This window comes from Coloeus monedula, assembly GCF_965178545.1.
Source record: "Coloeus monedula genome assembly, chromosome: 6".
Taxonomy (NCBI): Eukaryota; Metazoa; Chordata; class Aves; order Passeriformes; family Corvidae; genus Coloeus; species Coloeus monedula.
The window spans coordinates 57,992,239-58,019,983 of NC_138786.1; the positions used below are offsets into that span (position 1 = coordinate 57,992,239).

Below are 27,745 nucleotides of genomic sequence, written 5' to 3' on the forward strand. Positions count from 1 at the left end.
ATGTCCCTGTGCACGTCTTCTCACAAGGACTTTTCTCAGCTGCTGCCACTTCAGGATATTGGATGCAATAAAACAGAAATTAAAAATTCACCTGCTGGTGTCATCTCTCCAGTTCCCTACAGCTGCAATCAGTCCACGCTGACAGCAGAACACAGTCCAGTCTACATTCCCTCATCTTACATGGAAAACAGACACGAATATTCCGCAATGGCATTCTGCAGCCCTGCTATGGTGAATTACAATATTGCTAGCAATTTTGGGGATCCAGAGAGCATGACTGCAAGGCAAACCTCCAGCCCCAGCACGCTGTGGTCTGCTCCTGGCCATCTGTCCCCTCTGACACTGCACTGCCAGTCCTCACTGCTGTATGCAGAGCAGCCCAAGAGCCTGTGGTGTGAGGCACGACCGATGGAGCCAGTGCTGCCCGGGAGCAGGTCAGTGCTGCTTGTTGCTTTAAAACTTGGCTGAATATTATCTACAGTTTCCTCAACTCAAGTCTTTTCTTTTTACATTTGAATTCTATGTGTTAGTCCCTCTGAAAAATAAAACAATGCCAGAAAAGTTCCACTAGACACCAAATCAGTCCTGGGGTGTGTGTTTGTTTGTTTTTAGTGTAACTTCTGAAATGAGATTTTTTTTTCAATACCTCCTTAGAGTACTATACACCAACACAAAGCATTACAAATACCTTCAGTGTGGGAAAAGTTCAGTGTGTAAACAAAAGTTCAAGACTTCTAGGTACTATTCTGTGTAATAAAATTAATTTTGCTCTGGGAGATTAAGTCCTTTTGAGGGAGAGAGGTAAAAGTTCACTCTTTTTGCCTTTTCATACAATGTTGTTTGAATTCCTTTTTATCCAGATTATTCTTTTTACTGCTTCTAATAGATGTGAAGGCTTTTTGTTAACCTGAAATTCAAGGGAAATATTTTCTTTGCTTTTAGTATGAACAGTCACACAGCAGCATGCACCATGTTAAAAGGTGGCTGCTACTGAAAAAGCCTGACTTTTTCTTGCTGCTGTTCCCAACTGACTCTGTTAAGTTGTTGTGAACAGCAGAGTCACAGGCTAAATTTTCAGCTGACAATAAACTCTGTTTGCAAAAACACATTCTTGTTCTGCACATTTACTGGTATTGCAAACCCTAATCAGCATGTGGATCATCAGCCGATGGAATTGCTCTGTTTGTGGGCACAACACCTGCTGGATGGGTAAAAGCTCAGGGTGTGCAGGTGCTGTTCCTGCTTCAGCAGCTGGATGTTTATTCATAGGCCCCCTTATTAAACTTCAGCAGCCATTTGGAGTATGAAAAATAGTGTGTCCTGGCAACAGTTTTAGCTCAATGGTTAATAGAGGATTTGTGCTATTTTTGAGACTACCCACGTTCCTTGTGCAAGGGGTGGGCTTTATGCAGTTCTGGAGTGCAAATATGCTTTCAGTGTAGGTGTGTGGATTGGGAAAGACTCTTTGGGTAGCACTTACATTCAGAAGAATTTCCCGAACAGCTTTGATGTGAACAGGGGTAACATCCAAACTCTTTCCACTTTGGTTAAGGTTCCAAAACTTTGACAGCCCTGGGAACATTAGTGTTTCAAGCTGTCCAGATTTTGGGACAGCAGCTGGAATAACCCAGGAGCAAGAGCACCCTGTCTGATGCCCTGCAGTGCCCTCTCTACAACAGACAGAAGGGAAGCCAAACCTCTCCCACTGGAGTTTAAATAAATAAATCATCAGCTATTTGTAGAGATATATAAGGACTATTGCTCCTGCAGCTGATGATGACCTAACTTAAAGAGAAATCAAGAAAATCTGGAGAATAACCACTTTTTCACAGTATGGTTTGAATTGAAAGGGGTCTTAAAGACCATCTAGTTTCAACTCCCGTGCTGTGGTCAGGGACACCCTCCCCTAGACCAGGTTGCTCAGAGTAGAAGGATGACCAGGAGAAAATCAGTGACTTGCTGCTTTCAGTGAAGTCCTAGTTCTTTTTTAGAAAGGTAGCACCTCAATATAGAAACCACGATCATAAAATAGAGAGGAGTACTAGAAGGTGTAAAGAGAGAAATCTTTCACCATGGGGTTCCTCAGTAGCCACCAGGCTACATCCCCTGTTTTCCTGCATCCTTTGGTGCAGGAGCATTGTGGGCATCCATCCAGCCACTTCCAGCTCACCTGCAGGACTTGGCAGCTCATTCCTCTGCTGAGCATCCTGGTGTGCCCCAGTCCTACAGCAGCTGGGATGGGGTCTTACCCACATGTGGGCTGCCCTCTCTGGACTGCCCTTTGTGTGGAAACACTGTCGGAGCAGGAGACTCTCGGGGTATGGGATGTTTACCTGAAAGCCCTGACTGCTTGCAGGGTCTGTTGTCCTCACAGACAGCAGTGACAAACTGATGGGGTTTGGGCCTCCTGGTGTGAGGCTGCAGCTGTCACAGACGAGTGGCTCTGATCCTGTTTGGCCCACAGGAGGAATTTGTTCCAGATGGTTCCACTGCGTGCAAGCTGTTTGCCACAAGTCTGAGGAAGCCTTGCCGCTTCCATGTGTGCAGGGTGGCTGTCATTAAACTTTTAAGCAAGGAAAGAAAAAGTGCTTTTTAAAAACACTTTTCATGACAGGGAGGTAAAAACCAACAATCCTCACCGAGATGTTACAGTGTGTGCTTCTTCTTTATTTTCATCCATAACCTCAGTGCTTTATCGAGGGCACTAAACATTGCTCTCCACAGCATATCAATCAGTCACTCAGAGCCTCTCCAGCTGATTTTGAGCCTTTTCTGACCCTCACAATTGGATAATGATTCCCAAGTAAAGCTTAAGAATATATCTCTTTTGCTAATGTGAAACACCAAATTACTTTTGCTTCCAAATACAGGGGGATAGGAAGGATTAGCAATGCTTTTCCCTCCTTGCATTAGCAGCATACTAGGCACGTGTGATACAGTCCCTTTGCTCTTGGAGAGTTTCCCCCTCACTGGTCTTTCCAGCATGGCAGAGAGGGAAATAACTCCGTGATTAACCAACCCATTAACGAGGTGTGTGTCTAATCAAAGACCGAGCTTGTTAAACACCTAAACACTCTTCTGCCCTGCCATATCTAAATGAATTGACATTTTAAAAAATCTCTCAGGAACTTAATTGTGCAACAAATACCTTAATTTTTCTGTTTTGAAATTTGCTCTGAGAAGCACCTTTTCTTCCTTTCCAAATTTTTTACCAGGAAATTGGAGCACGTTCTCCTCAAAAACTTATGAACTTGATGGTTTTCAGTTGGCATGTGGGTGTGTTTGTCCTTACCTCCTGTCATGAAATCAGCACAAAATCTACTTTTAATGTATTAGTTAAAGCCTCTTTGACAGCACTTTTAGCATGTTTCCACTGTTCTGTTTAAACTTGCCCTTGTTCTGTAGAAGTCATAAACCATGCTACCTGCTGTCTGATCCCAAGAGATTCTTCTTCTCCCTAATCCTTCTGGAAGGTGGGATGAGGAAAATTCTAGAGTTCCTAAGTTCTGCCTCTGTGCTTGTTTGCATGTAAGTTGGCTACGTACCATTCCTTTTCTCAGACTCTGAGCTGCTGAGAGTTTGCACGTGACACTGTTTTCTCTCTGTCTAGAAATTGTATTGACCCTGGAAGCACAGCGTGCAAAAATCACCAAGAGAATGAGGTCCAGATAAAAAGGATACAATGGATGTACTTCCTATACCTAAACCAAACGTTACTGATCATCTAAGTTCCGTTCCTCTTGTGTTTGTTTACAGGACATTGGTGTCAGGAATTGGCTGGTTTTTCATGGTTTTATCCTGTTTTAATTTTAATCCAGTCATGAAGAATAGTTCCTGTATGTTGGAATTATTTGCAACACTTCAGGAATGTGTATATCTTACTAATTTATATAGAGCACCAAGTTTTTAATGTATGAAAGTATTTTACTAGTTGTGTTTCCCCATTCTTCTTGTATTCAGGCTTCTTTTTGTTTAGCATTAGGGTAATCAACATGAGATGTTGCCTTGAAGAGAAAACTTTGTCTAACATCATGAGCTGATCTTGTAGGCTGAGATTCACATCTCAGTTACTTGTCTCCAGAATGTCATTGAATGAATAAAGCTTCATGTAAAGGAGGAAATACTTGAGAATGGATGTGTGTTGTAATTTTGCCTTACTGCCAGAACAACTGCAGCTCTGTTCATTGTAGCATTTATCATGTCAGTCTGAGCTGAGTTCTCCTTTTCCATGTGAAGCTCCCAAGAGGCAAAATCCCCTTGGTTCACAAATCCCTGGACTTGCACATTCCCAATAATTCTTCAAGAACCATCAGACCCAGGGTTCATGTGATTGATAGAGCAGCAGTCTGGTTTTATGCCTTTCAGTACTTTAAATCTTTCTAGTGTGTCATCACTGGGATCAGACTACGTGCTTTAAATTATCTTGTCAGAAAAGGCTTTATGTTTCACACTATCCTGTGTTGAGGAACATGAAGACACTGTAGAGAGAGAATAGAAGATAATGAAAAATTATGGAACTCTTTGCAGTGCAGTTTAAAATTGTCCTCTTTTGTAACAGATGTTTTTCTTTTCTATCAGAGAAACATTAAAAAGAAAAACTAATGGCAATGACTGTACAAGCCCAGTTGCAAATAATCCTGGCTCAAAAAAGGATGCCCACTTCTGTGCAGTCTGCAGTGACTATGCTTCAGGATACCACTATGGGGTCTGGTCCTGTGAAGGCTGCAAAGCATTTTTTAAAAGAAGCATTCAAGGTAGGACAAACAGGGTTTGATAATTTTGCTTAAATAAATTGTTTCATGTGAGCAGGGGCTGCAGCAGTTGACTGAGTAATGAGTTGGTCAGAAATCCTGGTGTCTGGTGCTCCATGCTGAAAATAGAGCAACACATGATTTGACAGTTTTATCACTTGGCTCTGATGTTATCAAGATCTGGAAACATTACAGAGTGAGCAATTGATTTCTTTAGAGGAGAGGTGGAATGCATAGCACAGTGAGGCCCTGCAGCAAAGGCCTGAGTGGGATGGCACTGCAGACCTGTGAATCTGATGGGAGTTTGTGGCCCAGCTCAGCTCTAGTAATTGAGAATTACTTTTCATAGACACAGTAAGAGTAGACAATTATCTGGAGACTTTGCTTGGCAGGAGCTCTTCTTGACAAGAGTCTATTTCCTGGAGCTGTTGAGTCACAGTGCATAGTATCTACACACTATGTAGGATGGAAAAATATGTGTAGCATGTATCAGGTACTAACCTGATTATTGTTAATGCTCAGCCTCCACCCCTCAGAGCCTGCATTGCAGTATCTCTTACTCTGTCAGATCTCTCTATCTAAGACTCCCACTTCCATGTTTAAACTCTTAAATATTTGGTATTTAGTTCAAGCTTGCTGTGTGGCTGCAGTGTGAAGTAAATGTGGGGCTCCACGTTTGTTGTCACAGCCAGTGGAAGTCACTCAGGACCCTACTGCAGCTTTGAGGCACTTAGGTTTCTTTAACCTTGGCCTAGTTATCCTGTTCTTTGGCCTCGTCTGGGATCTTTTGGTGGAAAATCATTTCTATTGACATTGGCTGCTACACATGGATACCAGTGCAGAAAATCCTGTTGCTGTTTGGTCTTTAATGTTCCCCTTCCTCTTCTGCCTGTAAAGCCTTTAGCAATATTCAGATATTTTCTTTTGGCTCAATATGGCAGAGTTGGTGCCACTAGGAGAATCAACTTTAATTCAGAACTTGTTTTGCCCTTTCACTTCATTGTGCAAATTCTGCACAGGTGAATAGCAATTTCTACAAGCTGGTGCAAGTGCTTCTGATTTCTAAAATAATTGAAGAGAACTCTGTGTCCAGTTTGTAACAAATGGAGACTGAATTTGATCTCAAGGTGTTTTCTGTCAAGTAAATTGTTTGCCTTCTCTGTGTTGCTCACATGTGCTTGAGCCACCAGCAAGTTACCCACTGTGGTCTTTTGTACACCTCAGTGTATCCTGTCAGGTAACAGTGTTTGTAATTCAAATAAAAGGATAAAAAAAGACAAATAAAAGAAAGCCAGTTCTTGGCATAAAGCACTATCAAGCACTCGGTTGCAACAGGTATGTTAAAATAAAAGACTTTCTGGGCCTGCCATAGACCAAAATGTTGGGCTCATGTCTAATTAAAATTAGAAGGTATGACTGAGCAACTGTGTGTGGTCTGAGTTTGTAGTGTTGTCTGTTTGTCCCACATCACTGGATGTCTGCCTGCAAGTTAATTTATCCCAAGGCCACAAGAGTTTTAAATTACTTTATACTCCTGTGTGCAACAGAGAGCTTCCTCCTCCTCTCCCCTCATGTTGTGTGAAGAGTCATAAACAGTAATTTGTTTTTCAATCATATCTGCCAGTAGGAAATGGGACAAACTGTAACCTGATCTCTTCTTTTTAAAATTGCTGGTTCAAAAATTCAAGGTTAAAATAATTCTAATTTTGCACAGAAATAGCCACAATGGTTCAGTTAAATAATTACTCTTGGGGACATGAACTCTTGGATTTGCACCAAGTGAAAAAAAATTCACTCAAGTAGCAGTATTTTTGCCTGATCTTATTCTTGGTTGGGGGAAAAAACCCCAAAACCAACTTAAAAAGCAGCCTGGGAGAAAAGATATTAAGAAAAGTAAATGAGTGAATATTTTTTGCATTTTTTGGTAATTGGTGCAAGAGATAGTCCCAGTATTTGGCAGGAGATGATTCAACTGTGTTTACACCAGGAGCGTACCCAAGTCCAGTTTACAGTAATAAACCTTTGGACCAGATTATTGATTAATGAAATACAGTAAGGTAAAAGGGTTTGGGTGGAAATGAGGTGAGATGGGAAAGAATAAGAAGAGAACAAAAGAGGATGCAGTGAAAACTGAGATAACTGCTTGTCCAGAATATCTAAAACTTACAGCCTCTACTTGTGCTTTTCTTTGCAGTTACAGGATGCATTATTTACTACCACTCTGCTTTCTATCTTGGTGCGTTTTTTTTTTTGGTTGTTTTTTTTTTGTTTGTTTGTTTTTTTTTTTTTTTTGTTTTTTTTTTTTTTTTTTTTTGTTAACTTTGGTCCAGGGTCAATCCTCCAAAGGCTTCTTCATTCCTGGAACTCACCACATCAGAGTTCAGTAAATAGAGCTGTAGTTTATTTAAATCTTTGCAGGATTGAAGCTGCTCTTTTCAACTCTGCTGAGGAAAAAAAAAAATTAAAATCTGGTATCTGCCAGCTATAGGCTCCCAATATACAGTAAGAAATTGGAGATTGAGAGCAAATTTCCACAAGAGTGTATGTTCCATTGTTCCATTTTCAAAAAATTAGTTGGTTTTAGAAGGTGCTTGGTTATCTGACAGTCACCAGTACAAAGCTGAGCTATACCATCTGGTTAATTATGAGGCCACAGGTTGATGTTTATAATATAGGATAAATACGCATTTTTGCATCAGTTAATGGAGTTTAGATATATGCACGTGAAAAAGTTGAGCTGTTTACAGTCAGGAACGTTCCTGATTTGGGAAATGACCAGGATAGTTGGAACTGTTGAATTTTCCCTTCTTGCCCTGCTGCAGGACACAACGATTACATCTGCCCAGCCACCAATCAATGCACAATAGACAAAAACCGGCGCAAGAGCTGCCAGGCCTGCCGGCTACGGAAATGCTACGAAGTGGGGATGATGAAATGTGGTGAGTTTGGCATGTCCACGTTCTTAGCTTGGGTTTTGCTGGCTTTTTCTTTCTTCCCTTCAGCCAATTCTGTATATTTTATCCCCTTGGAATCCGAAGAAGGCACAACAATTAAATCAAGGTTTAAGCTGGTTTTATAGGAAGGAATTAACTGATTCTTAAAGCTGAGGAAGACTTGTCATTTTCAGAAGAAAACCTGTGGGAAGGGGCAAGGTGTAGGTTAAGCATGTGAAAACCATATGACCTCTGCAGAGCTTCGGGGGGGCAGGTGACTTCCATGCAGAATGAGAACTCAAGAGCTGCTGCTTCCAGAGCCTTCCAGAGACAGTCTCTGCTAATGAGAGGTAAACGAGCCTGTGTCTGCTCTGCTGGTTGGATGCACTGCAGGAACAGCAGTGTCACAAGGAAGCAGCAGCTAATTCACCTGTATTCCACCTCTGACAGTGGCAAGGGTGGGTGCCTCGGGAAGAGTATAAGAATGAGGCCAGCACCTATGTGGAACTACTGCTGTCAGCTCTCAGCTTCCAAAAATTAGCAGCTGGGAACATTAGTAGAATGACAGGTTTTCTATTGTCTCTCTTTTTAATCCCATAAAGGCTTAGCATCTACAACATTCCTCAGCAGCTTGGCCACCCATCCTGTGAAGAGCCAGCTCTGAGGTTGCCAGGATTTTGTGTGGGGCTTTGGTGGAGCAGCGAGGGGAAGGCAGTGGGAGGGCAGTTCTTTTTTTTGAACAAGCTATCTTTAGATGATGCCCCACAGCTCTTCCACCAAAAGAAATAGTGAACAACCACTGTTTGTCACTGCAGCACTCAGAATTATCCAGCCTTTTCTCTTATTCCTATCTCATACTTACAAGTGATGTGACTTCAATGTAGTTGTGCATTTATAGACGATATTTTAAAAGTTACTTTTAAGAAGAAAATAATTTGAAAGATGTCTCAGTCTAATGTATGTTTACAGTCAAGGTTTGCTGTTTCTTATAGATTCCCCAATGTATGTAATAGAAACAGGCTGGAAAAATATCCCATAAGAACACTGGAGTGGAAAGGAGAAGGTCACTGTGCTTGGCTCTCCATGATTTGCAGGCGTGCATCTCATTTCATCCCATTTAATGTAGATACCTATTTCTGTTTCAAAACTAGGCACTGTTTTCATCCTCCTACAGCTTTGATCTGAAGACTGATTGTAAAATATAACTTCCTTCATTAGGAACATTCTTTAGAATTCCAGCCTGCATTTATTGCCGGACAATTAATGTTCATTTTTTCTTGTGACAACATTGTCTTTCAGCTTAAAGACTCCTCTTCTCTTTGTTGTTAACGGCCTGGTTTTGTTTAAGGACTGCATCATATCCCTCACAATCTTTGTTTTAGTTGGCTAAATAAACCAAGAAAACTTCTCCTCTTGCAAAATAGGAAAGTAGACAGAATCTGGAAATCATCAGGGTAGCTTGTCCCTCCACCTGCTCCAGGCAGAGATAACCCAATTTGCACTTGGATGCCAGAATCATGGACAGCATTCCAGTGGCTCTCCTCACTGCAGTAGCAGTAATACATTTCTGTTGCTGCAGGAGCTTTTCTCTGTGCCCAACCCAGGATCCTTGTTGCCTTTTTCAAGGTAACATCATGCTGGCAGTTCATTGTCACACCTTGATATGTTATGATTGCAGCCTCCCTGTTCATTCCTAGCTGATAACTGCCAGTGTAGAACTGAAATTTCAACTGTTCCTTGTATTATTTTTGTACTCCTAAAGTACATTTAGTTTCTTTTGCTCAAGTCAGACGGTTCTTTCTATGTGAAGCTCCTGTCTTTTCCTGCAGTGATGATGGATCTCAACTTTTATTGGTGTTTGGTCTTCCCTCCAGAAAGGAAAGCCTTACACCTGCAAATAGGACTCCTTTCAAAACCTAACTTTCTGAATGGTGCTACTGGTCATCTTTATGACTGAGAATTTTGCTCAAAGTTTTTCCAATGGAGGTTTCTACCAAGCCCCAGTTCTGGAGTTGGAAAGGCTTTGTCAAGACTGATTCCAGAATGATCTTGTAAGGTAGACCTCCACAATGCTTGCTTTAAATTAGTAATTTTGTTCTAGCTACCCAGAAAGTCCAGGTGTGTGATTATACCTCATAGGTAGTGTAGTATTACAAGTAAAAAATTATAGCATACACTTACATCCAAGCCTGTGTTCCTTTGAATCTTGCCACATATTCATAAACATGTCTTCCTACAAAAATTATTGTCTGTAGGACATTGATGACTATGCCAGATGAAAAATGACAGATTGAACCTATAACTGAAAAAAAAGAGCTGTATTTTTAAATAATTAGTTTTTAAAATAGTAGCACTTAAGTTGAAACTCTCAAGAATTTAATTTGAGAGTCTGAACAATTTAATCTCAGAAAAAAGAGCATAAAAATAAACTCAGAACTGTCTGAATCACCTGATGAGTTAAGTGGCACTGTGAGTAATGCAGATGTATGGACACATGGTGACAGACATTTAAACCAGACAGATTTTAAGAGAGTATTTCTTGAGTGAAATGTAAATGCCATTTCCCGCAGACCACAGCAATTATCTCTCAAATGTTTTCTCACTAGAACTCTGCTTTAATAAAAAAAATTTATTGTAGAAAGCCATAGAAGAGAACACTTTGTTTTTAATGAAGGCTTTTCTGCATCTCTGCTCCTTTCTGAGGTCACTTGGTGAATGGATTGGTTCACATCTGCTAAAGCCCTGAATGGGATAGAATGGTTTGTGAGTGCATTTTTGTTCAGTGGAGACTTGTGTCCAGCACAAGTGATAAAAGAAGTTCTATTACCACTTTGTACTCTTCTTAAAATCTCAACAGCATTCCCATTGTATCTTTAAATCCTCCCTTTGCATATTATCAATAGACACCTTGAGAAAAACCACACACACAGATACTTGTGTGTTTAAAACCTACATTTCTGTGTCTAAATGTGATTAAGCAGTACATGCCATCTTCAGTGCAGTAGGAGGCAGTAGAAAAGCGTTGCTCTGGAGTTTCCTGGTCTGAAATTCTTTAGGATGTCGTCACCTTCAGAAATGTTAAGAAGTCAGGCCAACAAGCCACTTGTATTTTAGTGGAGGCCAGCTTAGGGGTGCCTATCACTAAGGTGATAATGGATTTTCTTACAAAATATACCATCATTGCCAAAAGCATGAGGGTCTTAGACACTGCATCTGCCTCTGCAGGAAGTCCATGTTCTGTGCTGTTTCAAACAAGGAAGCTACTGCTAAAGTTTGGCACTAGGACTACTAACAGTGGTAGAAAAATAATTACCAGAAGAATTGCACTGTCATCAGGAACAATGAAAACAGAAAAACTGCAATGAACTCTGTCCAGCAAACTTGAATAAAATAGATCAGGATAAAACTGATCTTCTCTTGGAACTTTCTGGTGTTTACCTGGGGAGCTGAAATGGACTTGGACTGTCAAAGGCAGTTTCTTCATCACTTTGCACTCTTGGAGTAGCTATGCCCTGCTTTGCTTTGTGTTTGCTTCCTGAGGCTCAAATAGACCTTCTTTCATAAGGAGTTTTCAGTTTCCCTGACTTTTATTTCCCTCCTATGCCTTGCTCCTATATCTTTTCCCCCATGTGTCACTTCTCAACTTGTTGAAATTTTTCCAAAGATAAAGCTCCTTTCAGCGCCAAGTGAGGAGGCTGAGAGGCCACACTCAAAAGTGATGGAGAGATGCTGCTCTTGAATCCTGGCATCATTCAACAAGTTTGCAGGAAGGAAAATGGATTTCTCTGTGGGCTGGTTCAGGATTTGACTCTTTCTCCTGTGTGTGGTTGCTGTGTGCAGTTGAAATACTGTAAAGTACTTTTCACACAGACAATAAGTGAGGACAAAATATTTCAAGACATTCACTGGACATCAGATGTATTAATTGAATTTTAGCTTTTATAGCAATCACTGTAATTGTGGCTCATGTTTTCATGTGCACACAGGCAGAGGGCAGCTCCTTTGTCAGCAGCTCTGCTCTGGCATATGTAGTCACCAGAACATTTACATTTGCTTTCAAAGACAACTGGAGTGATAATGATTTACTAATGTGTATTGGAGCCAGTTTTAAGCTCAAATACTTTCAAAAACTGATTATAATATATTCAGTGGTAGAATCTGCAGTTGCTACAGAACTGATTAGTTATATAAGCCATTGCCAGGGACCAAAATCAGCATGAAGGGCAACATGCCATGTAACTGCCCACCATATCAGACAGCATTTGTGATTTTCAGAGAATTTGCAAAGCTTGAAAAATAGTGTGCTTTACTGCCAGTAGTACCTGCTGTGGCTCGTTCATGGCTGAGTGAACAACAGGCTCATTTTAATGACCTTTTTTTCAATGTGCCTTATTTCTTATATCTGGGGGTCATTTACTCATGTGGTCTGTGGTGCAGCAGCTCAAGGTCTTGCCCTTGGTCCATCATTCTCAGCTGAATGCAGCAATTTTCTTTCACAAAATAGCTCTAAATAAGGAGAGCGTGGTAGGAAGAATGAGGGATTTGATCATTTTGCACTTCTGCAATTGCCTGAATTACCTTAATAGAAATGAGTATAAGCTATTAAGTACTGTTAGGGAGTTTGTGGTATAGTCGAAGATAGTCCCTAATCTGGGAAGCTGTATTTTATTGCTCTGCCTTTACACACATTTATCCACATCTCTGTGTCTACTTAAGCAAAACATTAGGCTGGTTGATAATTATTTATAAAATACAGTTTTAGAAACACGTATACATGTCTGTTGCATGATAATGGATGTATAGGTAGAATTTCTCAGTCCTGCCTAAACTTTGGGTTTTAAAAGAAAGTAAAGAAGCTCCTTTATGTCATTGAAAGTTTTTGTTTTAATTTGAAAGGCTGGTGTTTTCTGCCGTGTCAGTTGACTAGCAAGCTTAAATATAGTTTTCTTGTTCTTTAAATGCAAGCAGAAAAAAATAGAAAGTGTTAATAAATGGTATCTCTTTTAAGTACCTTTTATGCACACGGCTCAGTGATTTAGCTTAGTTCTGCTTTGGCAATATATGGTGAATAAAAACCACCACAAATAACTCAGAATCTGCTTTGGCTGGGTTTTTTCCCACCTTGCTTTTGTCATCAGTTGTCTTTTCTTTAGTAGCAAGTTTTTAATGCAGAAATGTAGTACTCCTAATCTGGCTTTCTGCACTGGTAATGTGATTATAGAAATTTGGTTTATGTTTTAAATGGAGCGTATTTTTATAATAAGAACTGGTTATATAAGAAACTTGATTCAGTTAAACAACCTGAAGTAATTTAAAGAGGTTTACTAGTTCCCAGTAAGAACCCTCCCCAAGTATTGAGACCTTTAATACTCTCGAAACCATAACCTGACTGAATTACCTTCAGATGGAGCATGGAGTGCAGCTGTGCAGATGGAAATTATTCAAGATTTTGTCAATTAGAACAGAATGCTGGACTACTTTTTATATTGTTCTTAAATTTGATTTCTGTGACCTTCATTAAAGTATGTTTGATTACCTATGTGTTTATATTTTCTATAAGCTTAAATTTATATTTATAGGCTACAAAATGTTAACTTTACAACAGTGAATTGGAGAGGATGACTCAGATCGTGGCACCAAAGGACTGATATCTTCAGTGCCACAGAAAAGTTTGGGTGACAGCATGACAGAGCCCCACAAGAACACACTTGGTTCACTTCAGTGCCAGACTCTGAACTACAGCCAATAAAAGCTGGCTGCAAGTGCTTCCTTGAACACATGTTGCTTCTGGCAGGTGTGTCAAAACTGTTGGAATTTCTTCTTTATTGTGTCATCAGGCACATCAGGCTCCTCTCTCCAGTTCCCTCTTAAGCCAGTAGTTTTTCCAACCTTATCACTTTAGATAAGGTCCCCAGCTGAACAACTTTCCATATGTGCAAAGACTGATGCTCTTGCATCTTCTTTTGGGGTGTTTCACAGCTCCACCAGATACTGGAGAACAAAAACTATTCATGTCACAGAGCATTTGGTATTTTTTGATAGCCCAAGAAAATTTTTACTCTACCCTGTGGCTTCTATTCCCTCTGCTATTTTTCTTGTTCTGTATTTCAAGGTGCCCACGGGAAATGTGCTTCAGCTTTCTGAACAGTGAAAACAATGTGCTGTGTTTCCTTGTGGTTATGGTCTCTCCCATGCCATGGAGATCAGAGCCATGGATCTCTCTAGCCCTGGGCACCTCCTCATCTGTCTCCAGCTGTACTACTGTTTCATTTGCCTGCTTCACTGTTAGCCTTTCCTCTTTGTCTTCCCTGATGAAAAATACATTACTGTGTACTACAGGATTTCAGAACAGTCTGCAGCCCACTGTGCCATTCTAGTGTTTTTTGGTAGCTGACAAACCACTTCAAGATTTTCCTCTTGACCTTTGTGCATTAGCCAAGAAATGAGGCTTAGCACAGAGTTCACAGCATTATCCAGGTGTCTTTGTAGGAAATAGTCTATGCCTTGGTGGCCTTTGCCTCTCTTCAGGAAGGAATTGCCCAAGTGGGAAGAAATTGCTCTGTTACTTTTGTAGTTCTGCAGGGAACCTTTTTTGGGGTATTTTCAGAAAGTCTCATTCCATGAATCTACATAAAATAATGTCTCAAGCTCTGTCTGTCTCTGCTGGTGTGTAACCTCTTCTTAACTGCTGTTCATCTGCTCTGGAAACTTCTAGCTAGTTGTCATTTGGCTAAGCATTTGGTTCTACAAGTTATTTATTTCCTTCAATCCATTATTTGTGCAAATATCCTGTCTGCACTCAGCCCATTTCATCATACCCACATCCCTTTCAAAGTTGCAAAACCATCTTTGCTCCAAATGGTGCAGGCCTTAAGCCAGACTTCCAGCTGAAAAATACTTCCAGCTCCAAATGGCTTATCCCACTTGCTCTTATCCCACTTGCCCTTATCCCACTCCTCTTGCCTGAGGTCTGTTCACTGAATCAGCTTTGCCTGTTGTTCTTCTCCAGTCTCTTGGATTTCCAGGGAAACCATGTCCTCTAATATTGAGAACTTCTTTAATGAGGACTTCTTTAACTTTCTTCTACGTCCAACATGGTTTACTGAACAGGCAGCAAGAGAGAGCGTGAGAGCCATGTGCAACTGAAAGGTCCACATCCTAAAAGTCCTGTAAGACACTGTTGGTCTTTATTCAGTCAGGTTGTACCTGACTGGCCTTTGCCTTCACCCCTCCCACAGACTGACCCAAATGCTGTTTGACAGCTGCTGAAGATGTGACAGGTCTATGACCTGAAAAGCCACTTCCACCTGAGGTTCCCCTGCCACATGAGCCTGAGACTCTGCATTCACCCAGCATCTTATTTAGCAAGACAAAGCCTTGTCAACAGTATCTGAAATCAATTTTTTGTGCCCCCACTGCCCTTATTTTTATTTGGCTTATGCTTGGACCTCTTTGCTAACTGGAGTAGAACTATAACTGAGTCTTTTACGAATATTGTAGTTTTGGAGAAGCTTTTGGACTCTTTCCTTGGCAACTATGCAAAAACAGGCAATAGTGATGCTACCAATAACACTGACCAAGAATTGGACAATGCTTAGTTTTGTCAGAATGAACAATTAATTAAGTCCAGGAATGTAAAGGACTGCTCTTTGCAATAGAAATAGCCTTCTGCAGACAGAGCTCCAAACAGGGTGTTTGCTCTTATTTGTAGATATCTGAACTCCCTTTGGAGAAACTTCTGCTGGCTTTTTGGGAGCATGGGGAGAAAATGGGTTGAATCTTGTAAATCCCTGGCTGAACATCCAGCTAACTCTGAAGCCCAGCTGTGCTTGTTCCTGAGGCATTTAATCTGTAACTTGGCCCAGGCTTTCAAGTCTTTTATTCCCCCAGTTTACATATAAAGCAGAATTTACAATCAGCTATCTTTATTTGCCTTTAAAGATCCGATTTATATCTTTTTGATGTCAATGGGAGTTTCCCACTGGACTTTTAAATCGACTTAGCCAAAGTTCAAAACCAAACATTTTTAAACTTCATTTTTGTTTAGTAGAATAAACAAAACCCCTCAGCTGAAGTCAGCAGGAACAAAGTTAAGTCCATGCTGAATGTCCTAGAAACTTAATGATCATTATTAGAACATCCAATATTAAAGGGTTTTCACCCTCCTCCCCAAGTATTTGGGTTTATATAATGAAACCTGAGGGGAAAAACTCTCCAATGCCAACCACGTTCCTCTCGCACCAGGCTCAAGGAGAGAACGCTGCGGGTACCGAATCCTGCGCAGCCACCGCGGTTCCGAGGATCGGGTGCATTGCCTTGGCAGAGCCAAGAAATACAACGAGGCGGCGACGCGGGTGAAGGAGATCCTGCTGAGCACGGTCAGCCCGGAGCAGTTCGTGCTAACGCTGCTGGAAGCCGAGCCGCCCCACGTGCTGGTCAGCAGGCCCAGCAAACCCTTCACCGAGGCCTCCATGATGATGTCCCTGACAAAGCTGGCGGACAAGGAGTTGGTGCACATGATTGGCTGGGCCAAGAAAATTCCTGGTAAGAAATTCAGGCTTGTTTTTATTTGTTTCAGGCAATGGTTTTACCATCAGTGTGTCCTCCTCTGCTCTGAAAAGACAGAATAGCACAGTAGGTACATGGTATGAAAGTCAAGCTTTCTGTCCTGCAAAGTAGTGGAGAGTTTATTGCTCTCAGTAATTAACCTGGATGTATTTTGATTTATACACAATATAACCCAGAATTTGCTGTCTGTTCTTACTCAAATACTTCTTCATTTTGCTATAAAGCAGAGCTGGTGTTGTATGTAATTTCTACCTCATCAGCTATAAATACATGATTAAGCTGATTTAGAAGGTTCATTTAACACCAAATTCTTTCCTTGAGTCCTAATAGAAGGTTTCTGGTACAGTTAGTGATAACTGAAGGGTGTCCAAGTCCTGGGTCTGAAATAATTTCATTTGACAGAGCCGCTACAGAAAAACATCAGTGAAGCACAGCATTGATCTCAGATTTATCATGTGCACTCTTCCAAAACAAAAATCAGTAAGGATTCTTTTGGTTGTTGGCAACAGCAAGAACATGCACTGCAATACAACTGTCTGTGTTAGTGCCTGGAATATCTCAAATGTGTCCATGGCATCATGGCAATGAATCATTTAACTTCTCACAAACCATTTCAAAAGAAATGGTGAGCATTTGCAGTTCCTTCTCCATGAATTACCCTGACTAAAACAGGCAGAATAAAAATTAAAAATGAGTTAAAAGCATGGAATAATTGGTGGACTTAGAGCAGTATGGGGCTTGATCCTGAGCTTCAGATAGAGTGCACTGCTGGTGATGCCTTTTCCTGTTCTTAAAATCAAGAGTCATACACGGTTAGAAGGGGAAAAGGGATTTTACCTTGATATTTATTTTTAAGGATCCTTAGGTGCACACGTCCAGGTCATATGCATTGAAATGCACCCCACCGAGTCTGTCTCTGTGTCCCCCCTCCCAACATTGGGTATAACATTATAGGTTTTTCTAATTAGCAGATTTATCAAAGATTCCCCAATGAGAGGCTCAAGTGAGCCCCCCTCCCCAAGGAACCTTCCCCTGGATGGTTCTATCTTGGTTTACAGAATGTGTTCTGGAGAGGACCTTGGGGTCTGGGGCACACTGATCCCTGGCTACGAAGCTTCTAAAATGTTTAGTCTCTTAACTTGACAAACAAGTCCAAGAATGTAGGCAAAAAGCACTAGGAATACAGAAGTTGTAAAAAGGTATAACAGGGGTATAAAAGAAAAGGCAAAAATCTTCATGGCATCACTGGGAGCCAGCACTCCAAGGATCCTCTGCTGTATTTTATGCTGAAGGTGTTCAGAGCGTGCTGGTGTGTGCCCTGCCCTTGTCACAGTGTGCACTGCAAAGAGCTCCTGCTGCTGGAGTACCCACATGGGGAAACATGACAGGAACCCTTCCCTCCAGAAGCACAGTGTGTGCACAGTACACGAAGCAAACTCAGAGGAGAATATTTCGTAGAATCCTTAAATTAGGAATTTAGCGTCAGGGAAGCACATCCTGTTTCAGGTCTAGGTGGAGTGGCTGATGTGCTTCCAGCTCCAGCTGCTGAACACAGCTCCCAGGGGCAGAGCAGTCTCAGCCACTGTGTTGGAGGGTCCAGGTGTGATGGTTTTGGGGTGTGCAGATTCCAGGCCAGCTGCTGAGCTGCTGGGGAGGAGATGTTTGCACCCCAGAGCATCTCAAACCACACAAGACACCTGCAAATTGATTATAGTTTTGCAGTTAATGTGGGATGTTTCAAACAGAGAGACCAAATCCTTTATCCTTATTTTTCCTGGCTTAAGAAACTCTGAAAATAACTGTGAAGTAAGTAACCATAAGGGGTTAAATGGTATCTATTGATATAATTTCTTGTCTAATCATAAGAATAGACAAGATTAAAAGGCGCCATTTCAGAGGACTCCACACAGTCATGTTTATCTGGTAGGAAGTGAATTGTGCAGAAAGATTGGTCTTAGAAGATGACCTCATTTTAACCAATATTTCAGTGGGGAAAAACCCCAGCCTAATCTTTTCCGTTTTCTGATTATTATTAATTTCTATTCTTTAACTTTGTCACCTTTAAAAAAAAAAAAAAAAAACAAACCCACAAACCCAAAACCTCAGCTAGTTAAGATTAATTATTTTTATTTTTTTTACAAGATCAGTTTCCAAATCACTCCCAATTTTGGCATCAGTCACTTTTAGTTTATTTTCAACATATGTCAGAAATAAAAACTTTTTCTTGGCAGTAGGAGAACGGTATGAAGAAAACCCATTGAAGCAACCAAACCCCTCCAAAAGAGTTCCTGGGAATGCTGACACTGTCTTATCTCTGTTTATTTTTTTTGAACACTCCTGTTACAGAGGACATAAATAATCAGCATTTTAGAGCAATGACAAAAATAGATGCAATGTTTAATATGCACCTAATTGCAAGTGACACTGCCATATTACATGGCAGCTGGAGCATTTACTTCAGTGTGGATTGATTTTTTGTTTTTCATTAAAAAAAAACTGTGATGACTAAAGCTCAGGATATGGAATTTCATTTTTCAAAATCTCTTGCCTGAAGGTAATCATGTTGATCTCTGCCTGGTTGCTGGAGGTAATGTGTTAGGAAAAAACAGAGAGTTCTCGACGAATGGCCCAGTGAGCAGTAATTTTACTTTCTGAAAAGCTGAGTATTTGCTTTTGTGCACCTGGGTTAGAAGCCCATTTTCATCTCTAAGTTATTATTGGATATTATTTTAACACTCACTGGGAGTGAAAAAAAAAAAATCCTTATTCTGTTAACAGTAACTTTTTGCCTAAGTAGGAAAAAACCATGTTTATATTTTGTGGAGGTTTCATATTTAATATTTAATATCAGTCTTTTGTTATGAATTTTACTCTGTGGCTGTACTTTTGTCTGTACTTTCGTCTGTACTTTCAGCCTGGTGGATTGTATTTTTTTGTTGTTCAGTAAAATAGAAGCTGACATCTGGATTTTTTCCTCCTGAATTCCAAGTATTTTAGTTCTTGGTTGTCAGGTGGCAGAACACAGCTTCTATGATTGCCTTTTGCTTTGTTGACCTGGTCTAAAAGAGTTTAACATGGTTCATTGCTGAACCTGTATTGCAAATCAATAGGATGTTGTCACAATATTGAAATTTGGATTCATTATGCAACCTAGTGTGTTGCTGACCAGAGCAGTCTGTCTTTTTCTAGTTTTTACACATCCAGTACAAGTTTTTTTTCTTGTCTGTCTTAGCAGTTTTTAATTAAATGATGAGGTACACAGAGCTCACAATTTAAAGGACGTAATACAGTCACAGAATGAGTAGTAGTTTAAGGTACTCTGGAGGAAATTAAATGGGGCTTCTGATTCTTCAGGTTGTTGTTTGCTGTCCTGGATCTTTGGAGCATGAGATTGTTAGGAAAAGGAGAAGTAGAGTCCTTCTAACAGCTGTGCTCAATGGCCATAGTTCCTACTGCTGCTGCTAATGTGAGTTTAGCAGATGACATCTGTGATAAACCTGTATCTTCAAGAACCTGTAGATTGAATGTTGGGACATGGGCTGACGCCTCACTCAGCTGGGAGAGTTTTTAAACCTGGTAATTCCTTCTTTATGCTAGAGAAATCAGTACAGGCCAGTGCAAATACTTATTTAAATATACTCTGAATTGTCTTTGGGCTGTTGTTTCCCAGGAAACTGACGTTGTCTGTTCTTATACTACTTCACACTTTTGTGAATATTTTCCTAAAAGCAGTTTTAAATGATGAGCGTGTGTGGCAGATAATCTGTTGTTGGCTGTGCATTCTGTAGTAAATTCTGTGATGGTGGCATCCAGGAGGGAAGGTACCACTCCCAGGCTCCTGTTTACCCTTCTTATAAAAGCAGAGGCAAGGCTGTACCAGTTTAGAAAGGCAGCACGTTCAGTGATGATAAAAGTGAGCACTGCCCAGTTCATGTCAGCCCCTGACTGTCACTGACTGTCTTCCAGCTGAGTAGTGTAATAAGATTAAAATACATGGAACATTTGTGTAAATTACTGACAGAGAGATTCCTTGGCAGCCCAAACTCACTATGTGTATTTTAAGACCTCGGACAACTGAGAAGAACTTCAGGAAACCTGGCTGCTGTGGCCAGGCTGTAAGGATTTGGCACCATGCAGTGCAGAGATGCCAGCTCATCTGAAAATGGAGCACCTTTGCAAAGGGCCCGAGCTAAAGGAGCCCAGCTTTGAAAACTGTGGCCTGATCTTGGTTTTGATCACTGAGCAACTCTTCATCATATCTGTATTTTCTTCCTTGACTAAACAGTCTGTTTTCCCACTTGTATTTTTAGAATTTAGACTTCTGATCTTCTGGTTTGGGGTGTGTAAATTTTTTTTCTCCTTTTTGACTTCTAGACATTATTTTTTTTCCCAGTCGTCTTTTTTTTTTTTTTTTTGCAGGGGAGTAGGAAAGGTGGGCTGTGACTGTCTCTGCCTTCTGCCTGTGCTGCAGTGTTATCTGAGGCCTTGCTATAAATTCTGTAGAGAAGTAAATCACAAAATCATGGAATGAGTTGTGTTGGAAGGGACCTTAAAGATCACTGCATTCCAACCCCTTGCCATGGACAGGGACACCTTCCCCTAGACCAGGTTGCTCAGAGCCCCAAACAACCTGGCCTGGAACAGTCCCAGGGATGGGGCATCCACAGCTGCTCTGGGCAACCTGTGCCAGGGCCTCACCCTCACAATAATTTTTCTAACATCTCTCCTCTTTTAGGGCGAGAACATAAAGCAGGTGACTCTGCAGTCATTTGAGTTTTACCAGCTCTGTGGGACTGATGGCACTAGAACACCACTCTGCTTCATTCCAAACATTTTGTGGAAGATTTGGCAATGATAATAGCAAATGTTTTTGTTCCTATTTTTAATGGGAGCCTGGCATTTTGGATGTCAGTGCTCCGTTGTGCTCACAACCCGTAGTTCTTTCTGGTTCTTTTTGTTTCTCATATACTCATTCTTCTTTATCAAAACAGAGAATTTAACAAGTTGGTTTATTTTATGCTATTTTCATCACTTTAGGCTTCATTGATCTCAGCCTTTATGACCAAGTAAGACTCTTGGAGAGCTGCTGGATGGAAGTTCTAATGATTGGTTTGATGTGGAGATCGATCGACCATCCTGGGAAACTGATTTTTGCACCAGACCTTGTATTAGACAGGTAAGAGGAATAAATTTCTTGAGAACACTTCATATGAGCATGTTTGAAGGTGGGGTGAACTGTAAGAGGAAGAGGATTAAACATGGCAGATGTTATTAATATTTCATCTAACAATATCATTTGCTTGTGCTTGTAACAATAATGTCCTGAGGTTCCACATCCTTACAGGGGCTTAAGGAGTGCTAAGCTTAAAAAGCGTTGTTGAACTTGCAAATTCCTGAACTCCTGTGGCACTGAGTGTGAAGTTTCTTTGCATTTTTCACATCTTTTGCTGCTTTTGTTCCCTTTGTTCCAGGTCTCTAGATGCTGCAACTGTAGATACAGCAACACATTGCACTACGTTGTCCATGTGTCCCTATGTCCCTCATTAAAAAGAAATAGTGTCAGGCAGTATTTTAATTATTTTAGATAGGTTTCCCACCTGGTTTTGTTCCTGCCACTACAGCAGGCTTCATAGTTAGCTATAACAACATTGGAGCACTAGCCAAGAGAGATTTAAAGACCCCTAGCTTGCTGTTGGATACTAAGAATATTTTTTCAAGGTAAAGCAGGGTGTTTTCAAGTTTAAAGGTTATTTCTCTGTGGTATCATGTACCAGGAAGGAAGAATATGGATTAGTAAGGATGTTTTTCTACAGAACCTTAGAAGGATTTGACCTGAGCTTCACATTGATCAGAAGTCAGGGAAACAATCTACTCTCTTGGGTAGTCTTAAAATGTCTTTTAGCCTCTTCAACCTGGGAAAATTCAAATTTGCACCTGTTCTGTGGCTTGGAATCAATAATTATCATTGTAGATAAAGATAGGCAAAATTGGCTAATAGGATAAATACATTTAATTTATAAAACAGAGGAAATAAATATTATTTGCTCATATAAAATTCAATGCAAGGACATGCTGCACTGTTCAGCGCAATGATCAGAAATTACTGAAAATATATGATACATTCAGTTGTTCAGGAGTTAATATGTACTGAATAGAGTAAGAATATTTGATGCATTTCTTCATTTCCTCACGACATGGCAGAATGGGACCTTACAAGTGTCTGGGCATGATGTAATTCTATTTAGGACATCCTTATATGAACCTGGTCTGCAACCTGATTGTTTTTATCTTAGTTGAACTTAGAATCCTAGAATGGTTTGGGTTGGAAGGAACCTTAATAATCATCTCATTCCACCACCCTGCCATGGGCAGGGACACCTTCCACAGACCAGGTTGCTCCAAGCCTCATCCAGCCTGGCCTTGATCAGTCCCTGGGATGGGGCAGCCACAGCTTCTCTGGGCAGCCTCTGCCAGGGCCTCACCCTCACAGTCACGAATTTCTTCCTAATATCTGATCTAAACCTACTCTCTTTCCATTTGAAGTCATTCCCACCTGTCCTGTCCCTCCATGTCCAAAGCCCCTCTCTGGCTCTCCTAGAGCCCCTTTAGGCATTGGGAGGGGCTCTAAGGTCTCCCTGGAGCCTTCAGATACATTTCCTACATAATATTTGCAGGCAATACTTCTCTGGTACCTCTGTCCTTGTTTTGAATCTGCCTGTCGTTCTCCAAAGCTTAATATTCCTCTTTGCTATGAGGAACAGAGGAAACTGGGCAATAAAAATACTTTCTTGCTGGCAGAACCTGCTGCCCCTGGGTGGTGGTATCTGCTTGTGCCTGCCTCCAGCTGTGAGGCTCAGCACCTTTCTCTTGGAATCCTGCACTGCTGTGCTTAAATCTGTCTCATCTTAAAAACACCACAGAGAAAAAAAATCTCCTATTACAAATAGTATAAAAAGCCTCCCTTTGAATACTGTGTTGCAGAGCTTAATCACTTTTTTAGTCCAGTACATCTAAAACAAAATTAACACAAAAAGTGGAGCAGGAACTTCAGTGGTTTGAAATTTGCCACTGCTGAATTTTAAACACATTGGAATGACTTGTTTGGTGTGTTTTTCAGATCCGAAAACGGGACCACTTCTAATATCCAAAATGGAGAAAGTTGCATTCTGTAAACACTTGCAAATATAAAAATAACCAAACCACAAAAACCCCAAATACCTTTCAATACCTACACAGAAAAACATGCTAGGAGATAGGTACAAGACTTGTTTTATTATTTAAAAATGTTTTATTATTTCAAGCAACTTATTTTAGGAAGTCTTTCTTTTTCACCTAGTCTGAGGGCCTCCATGAGGTACAAACATGATATTATTGGTTGTGGTAACTCCTTGTGAAACAAAGCTGGAAAGTTATTCAAGGTGGTACTGTGCCCTGCACTACAGCATTTCAAACTGATTATCCAGAATTATACAGGCTGAGAGGATACAGGAATATGATCATACTTATGGTCCTGCTTGCACTTTAAAGAGAAAATCAGTTTCTTATAAATGCTGACCTTTCATACCAGGGTAATTTTCAATTTAGATTTCATGATAGAGCCTTTTAAATTCTCCTAAGGATGAGATAGATAGGCCTCTTGCAGCCTCTTTCATGCTTTGACTTTTATCTGTCTGAGTCAGTTCCTTAATTCTACTTTTTTGGGTAACATTTTGAATGTGTTTCCATAGGGATGAGGGGAAATGCGTAGAGGGAATTTTGGAGATCTTTGATATGCTCCTGGCCATGACCTCGAGGTTCCGAGAGCTGAAACTGCAGCACAAGGAGTATCTGTGTGTCAAGGCAATGATCCTCCTCAATTCCAGTGAGTATGTGCTTGGCTCTAATACTCACCAAACTCTACCTTTTATTTTGAGGGTGGCTGGGAAATCAACCTCGAAAACCCCAAAATGTCAAATGATAAAAAATACTGTTGGAAGAGAATAATAGGAAAGGAGTTCTGTGTGATAGATTGTAAAGATTTTTGCTCAAGAAACTTCTAAGCTGTATAATTTGCTGGATTTAGGGCAATGTCCTGTTGTAAGAAAAGCATGAAACACCCCAAGTCTGAAAGCTTCTTACAAGGTGGGGCTCATGGCTCAGGCTGTGGATCTGTCCTTTCCAATGGGATCTTTTGCTCCTATCTCTGTGGATCCCAGTCGTGTGTAAAGTTGCTGTACAGCTCTAAAAACCTGTCCTTAATTCTTAATTCTAGTAATTCTAGTATTATTAGTTACTCAGCTGAGTGATGATTAATGGGACTTAAATGTTCCTATTTAATGGTAATGAGTTGGTTAGAAACAATTGAAAGTATTCAACAGTTCTGCAAGATGAGTTCCAGGATGGGAGCTTTGCTTTGTAGCCTCTTACACAAGGCAAGTGTTTGCTAGTTCAAGGTAGCCTGCAGTAAAATGATTTTTTTCCCCAGAACATTTTGTAGTTAATGTTGACCAAAAAAAATTCCAACAACAAAATAGCAGCTAAACTGTTTACATCTGTTGCTTTCAGCAAGAAACTGCTGCATAGTTCTCAGTCCTGTGTTGAAGGGGAACAGTCCAGCTGAAATCCCATTTGTCTGCCCGCTTGTTTGGGTTGGAGTGTTGGTCTGCTGGAGGGTAGGAAGGCTCTTCAGAGGGATCTGGACAGGCTGTATTGATGTGTCAAGACCAACAACACGAGTTTCAACAGGACCAAGTGCTGGGTCCCGTGCTTTGGCCACAAAAACCTCCTGCAGTGACAAAGGCTGCGGGAAGAGTGGCTGGAATACCACAGTGATGATGAGAGGAAATGAGATTTCATGATGATGATAGGAAATAGCCTCAAGCTGCACCAGGGGTGGTTTAGATTGGCTATTAGGAACAAATTCTTCACCAAAAGGGTGGTCAGGCATTGGAACAGGCTGCCTGGGGAAGTGGTGGAGTCACCATCCCTGGAGGGATTTAAAAGGGGTGGAGATGCGGCACTTGGGGACACGGTTTAGTGATGGCCTTGGTAGTGCTGGAGCAAAGGTAGGACTTGGTGATCTTAAAGGTTTTTCCAGCCTAGATGATTCTATGATTGTGTGGATAACACTATTTCAACAGACAACAAAAGCAGGGGTTTTCCCCCCAAAATATCCACAACAAAATACAGGCAAAAAAAACCCAACAAAACCCCACAGTCTTCTTCAAAGTTCACATCTCAAAATATCTCTCCTTTCCCTTCTCCTACTCTCCTTTCTTGACAAAATTAATAATTTACTCCTAATTTTCAAGGTGTTCCGGAGCTCTGTCCTTCCATAGGTATCTCAGGAGGGACTGTTGTGGTTTTATCTTTCCCTTTTCCCACGTCTCTTCTGCTTTATCAATAATGTTATTGTGTGTTTCTAGTCCTTCAAGATGATTTCTTTTCTTCTTTTTTTTTTTTTTTTTTTGGTTCTTGCTGACTTTCAAGGTTTCTCAGTGCAGACATGTGCTGTATTAAGACACCCTTAGTGATCTGGAGGGAGACCGTGACCAGCTGGGTCATTATGAGCAGTGTCACTGACATGTTCTCCTCCCTTCCTACCATATACTCAGGGAAAAAGAGGTTTTTTTCAACAAGAAGGAATTAGAACAAGCATAATACTATGTAATAATAGTTAAAAAACAAGGTGCAGGGGAAAAAAACGCTGGAGAATGGAGAGCACCTCCATTCAGCTGACTGAAGTCTCTGTGTGCAACATATCTTGGGAGGATTTGGGAGAATTGCTCACTTTGCAAATGATGGGGCCATCAAATTCAGGCTGGATGTGGCATATGGAGCATCATTTGTACAGTCTGACAAGGAATGTATGTTCTCTGATCGTGTTGAAGTACTACATATTAAAAAAATTCACAGTCGTAGCTTTTTTTTTCTTCCTCATTAGCAGCAAATATTTCTTTCTCTTCACTGGTTAGGCATGTTTCCCTTGTCAGCAGAGGAACCTGAAAGCAACAGGAAACTGCACCACCTGCTCAACGTGGTCACAGAGGCTTTGGTGTGGGTTATTGCCAAGAGTGGGATTCCCTCACAGCAGCAGACAACTCGTCTGGCCAATTTGCTGATGCTCCTCTCTCATGTCAGACATGCCAGGTATAGTTTACAGAGTGTGTGTAACACTTGTGTTATGTTAGTGTTTGTTTATTACAGCAAAAAAGAGGTGGCTGGAACTCCAGAACGCTCCTGAGGGAGTCCTGATGCTGCTCTTCACCTCTGTCACCGTGAGGCTTTGCTTCCTAGCACAACAAAATAGGCAGTAAAGTCAAGTGCTTGCTGGCACTCAGTGATGTGATGATACTAAAATGCTGTCTTAACCTTATTACATTAAATTATTCATTATGTGTCTGCCTGAAATGTTTAACAATAACACAAATTGAGCCCTTCAGAAAAACAGCCCGCCCAGCCATCAAAAGTCTTCCATTCAAAATGAAAATCTCTTCCAAAACTGATCTGCAGTGTAGGCTTTGGTAGAGCAAAATGGGTTTTGGGGGCCATGTTTCTCCCAGACCAAAAGTCTTCTCTGTGGAGCCACAGGGTTTTTGCCAAATGACTCATGCTACAGCCATCTCAGGCTCCTGTTTTCCCCATGGGAAGTGGCTCCTCTGCTCCCTGCCAGTTCCTGGACCTCCTTGAGCTGCTCATCTATGCTTGTGGGACCGCAGAGAGAAACACAGGGTCTTAGAGACAGAGGCCTTAAATTTCATTTTAAATTATTACCCAGAGGCCAGATATTCACTAAGCTGTGTCATGGCTTGACTTTGAACTGTGTGTCCAGGGAAGATGTCCTGGGACCGTGCTGGAGTACACAAAGGAGAGCTGGGCATATCTATAAGGACAGTGAAAAGGGAATGGCCACTTTTGCAATAAGCTTCCTGAGAGAGCAGATGGCAGCAGCAGGAACCTGACACTGCTCAAAAGCAGCTTTAACAGTCAATTTGTGAACTGGGGGTGAGTTTGAGAGGGGGCCTTGCAGAAGCTCCAGCACCAGCCAGACCTGAACCTGTCTCATGGCTCAGATCTCTGCCATCACCTGGACTGTGCTCTGTGATGTGACTCCACATCACAGCTTTGCAAGAGCTGTTTTGGCATTCTGTGAACAAGTATTGGGGTGTTGTTACTGTTGATAGTGCTAAGTGATCTCAGGGACCACAGCAGCTAAATCCTCCTAAACCCAAATTTAAAAAAAAACCTATGAAACTATGAGCATGTTTTTCTTCTCTGCACTGTTGGAACCAGATTGCTGAGTTATTTTCTGTTCTCCTGCACAGTAACAAAGGAATGGAGCATCTCCTGAGCATGAAGTGTAAAAACGTGGTCCCAGTGTATGACTTGCTGCTGGAGATGTTGAATGCTCACACCCTCCGAGGGCAAAGGAATTCCCCGGCCACACACCCTGAGTTTGGCCCATTGGAGCAAATGGAGCCTGGGGATAGCCTGTGGAACGGGGCACCCCAGTAA

At 41.1% G+C, this 27,745-nt stretch overlaps 1 protein-coding gene across 1 annotated transcript; it reads left to right on the forward strand.

The window, feature by feature from the left end:
- Window positions 1-27,745, forward strand: ESR2 (estrogen receptor 2; the record flags this gene model as incomplete). Its single annotated transcript, XM_082283636.1, has 8 exons — window positions 1-434; window positions 4,579-4,754; window positions 7,574-7,690; window positions 15,929-16,228; window positions 21,290-21,428; window positions 23,980-24,113; window positions 26,206-26,380; window positions 27,556-27,745. 8 exons carry the CDS (start codon window positions 1-3, stop codon window positions 27,743-27,745), a joined length of 1,665 nt encoding a protein of 554 aa, XP_082139762.1.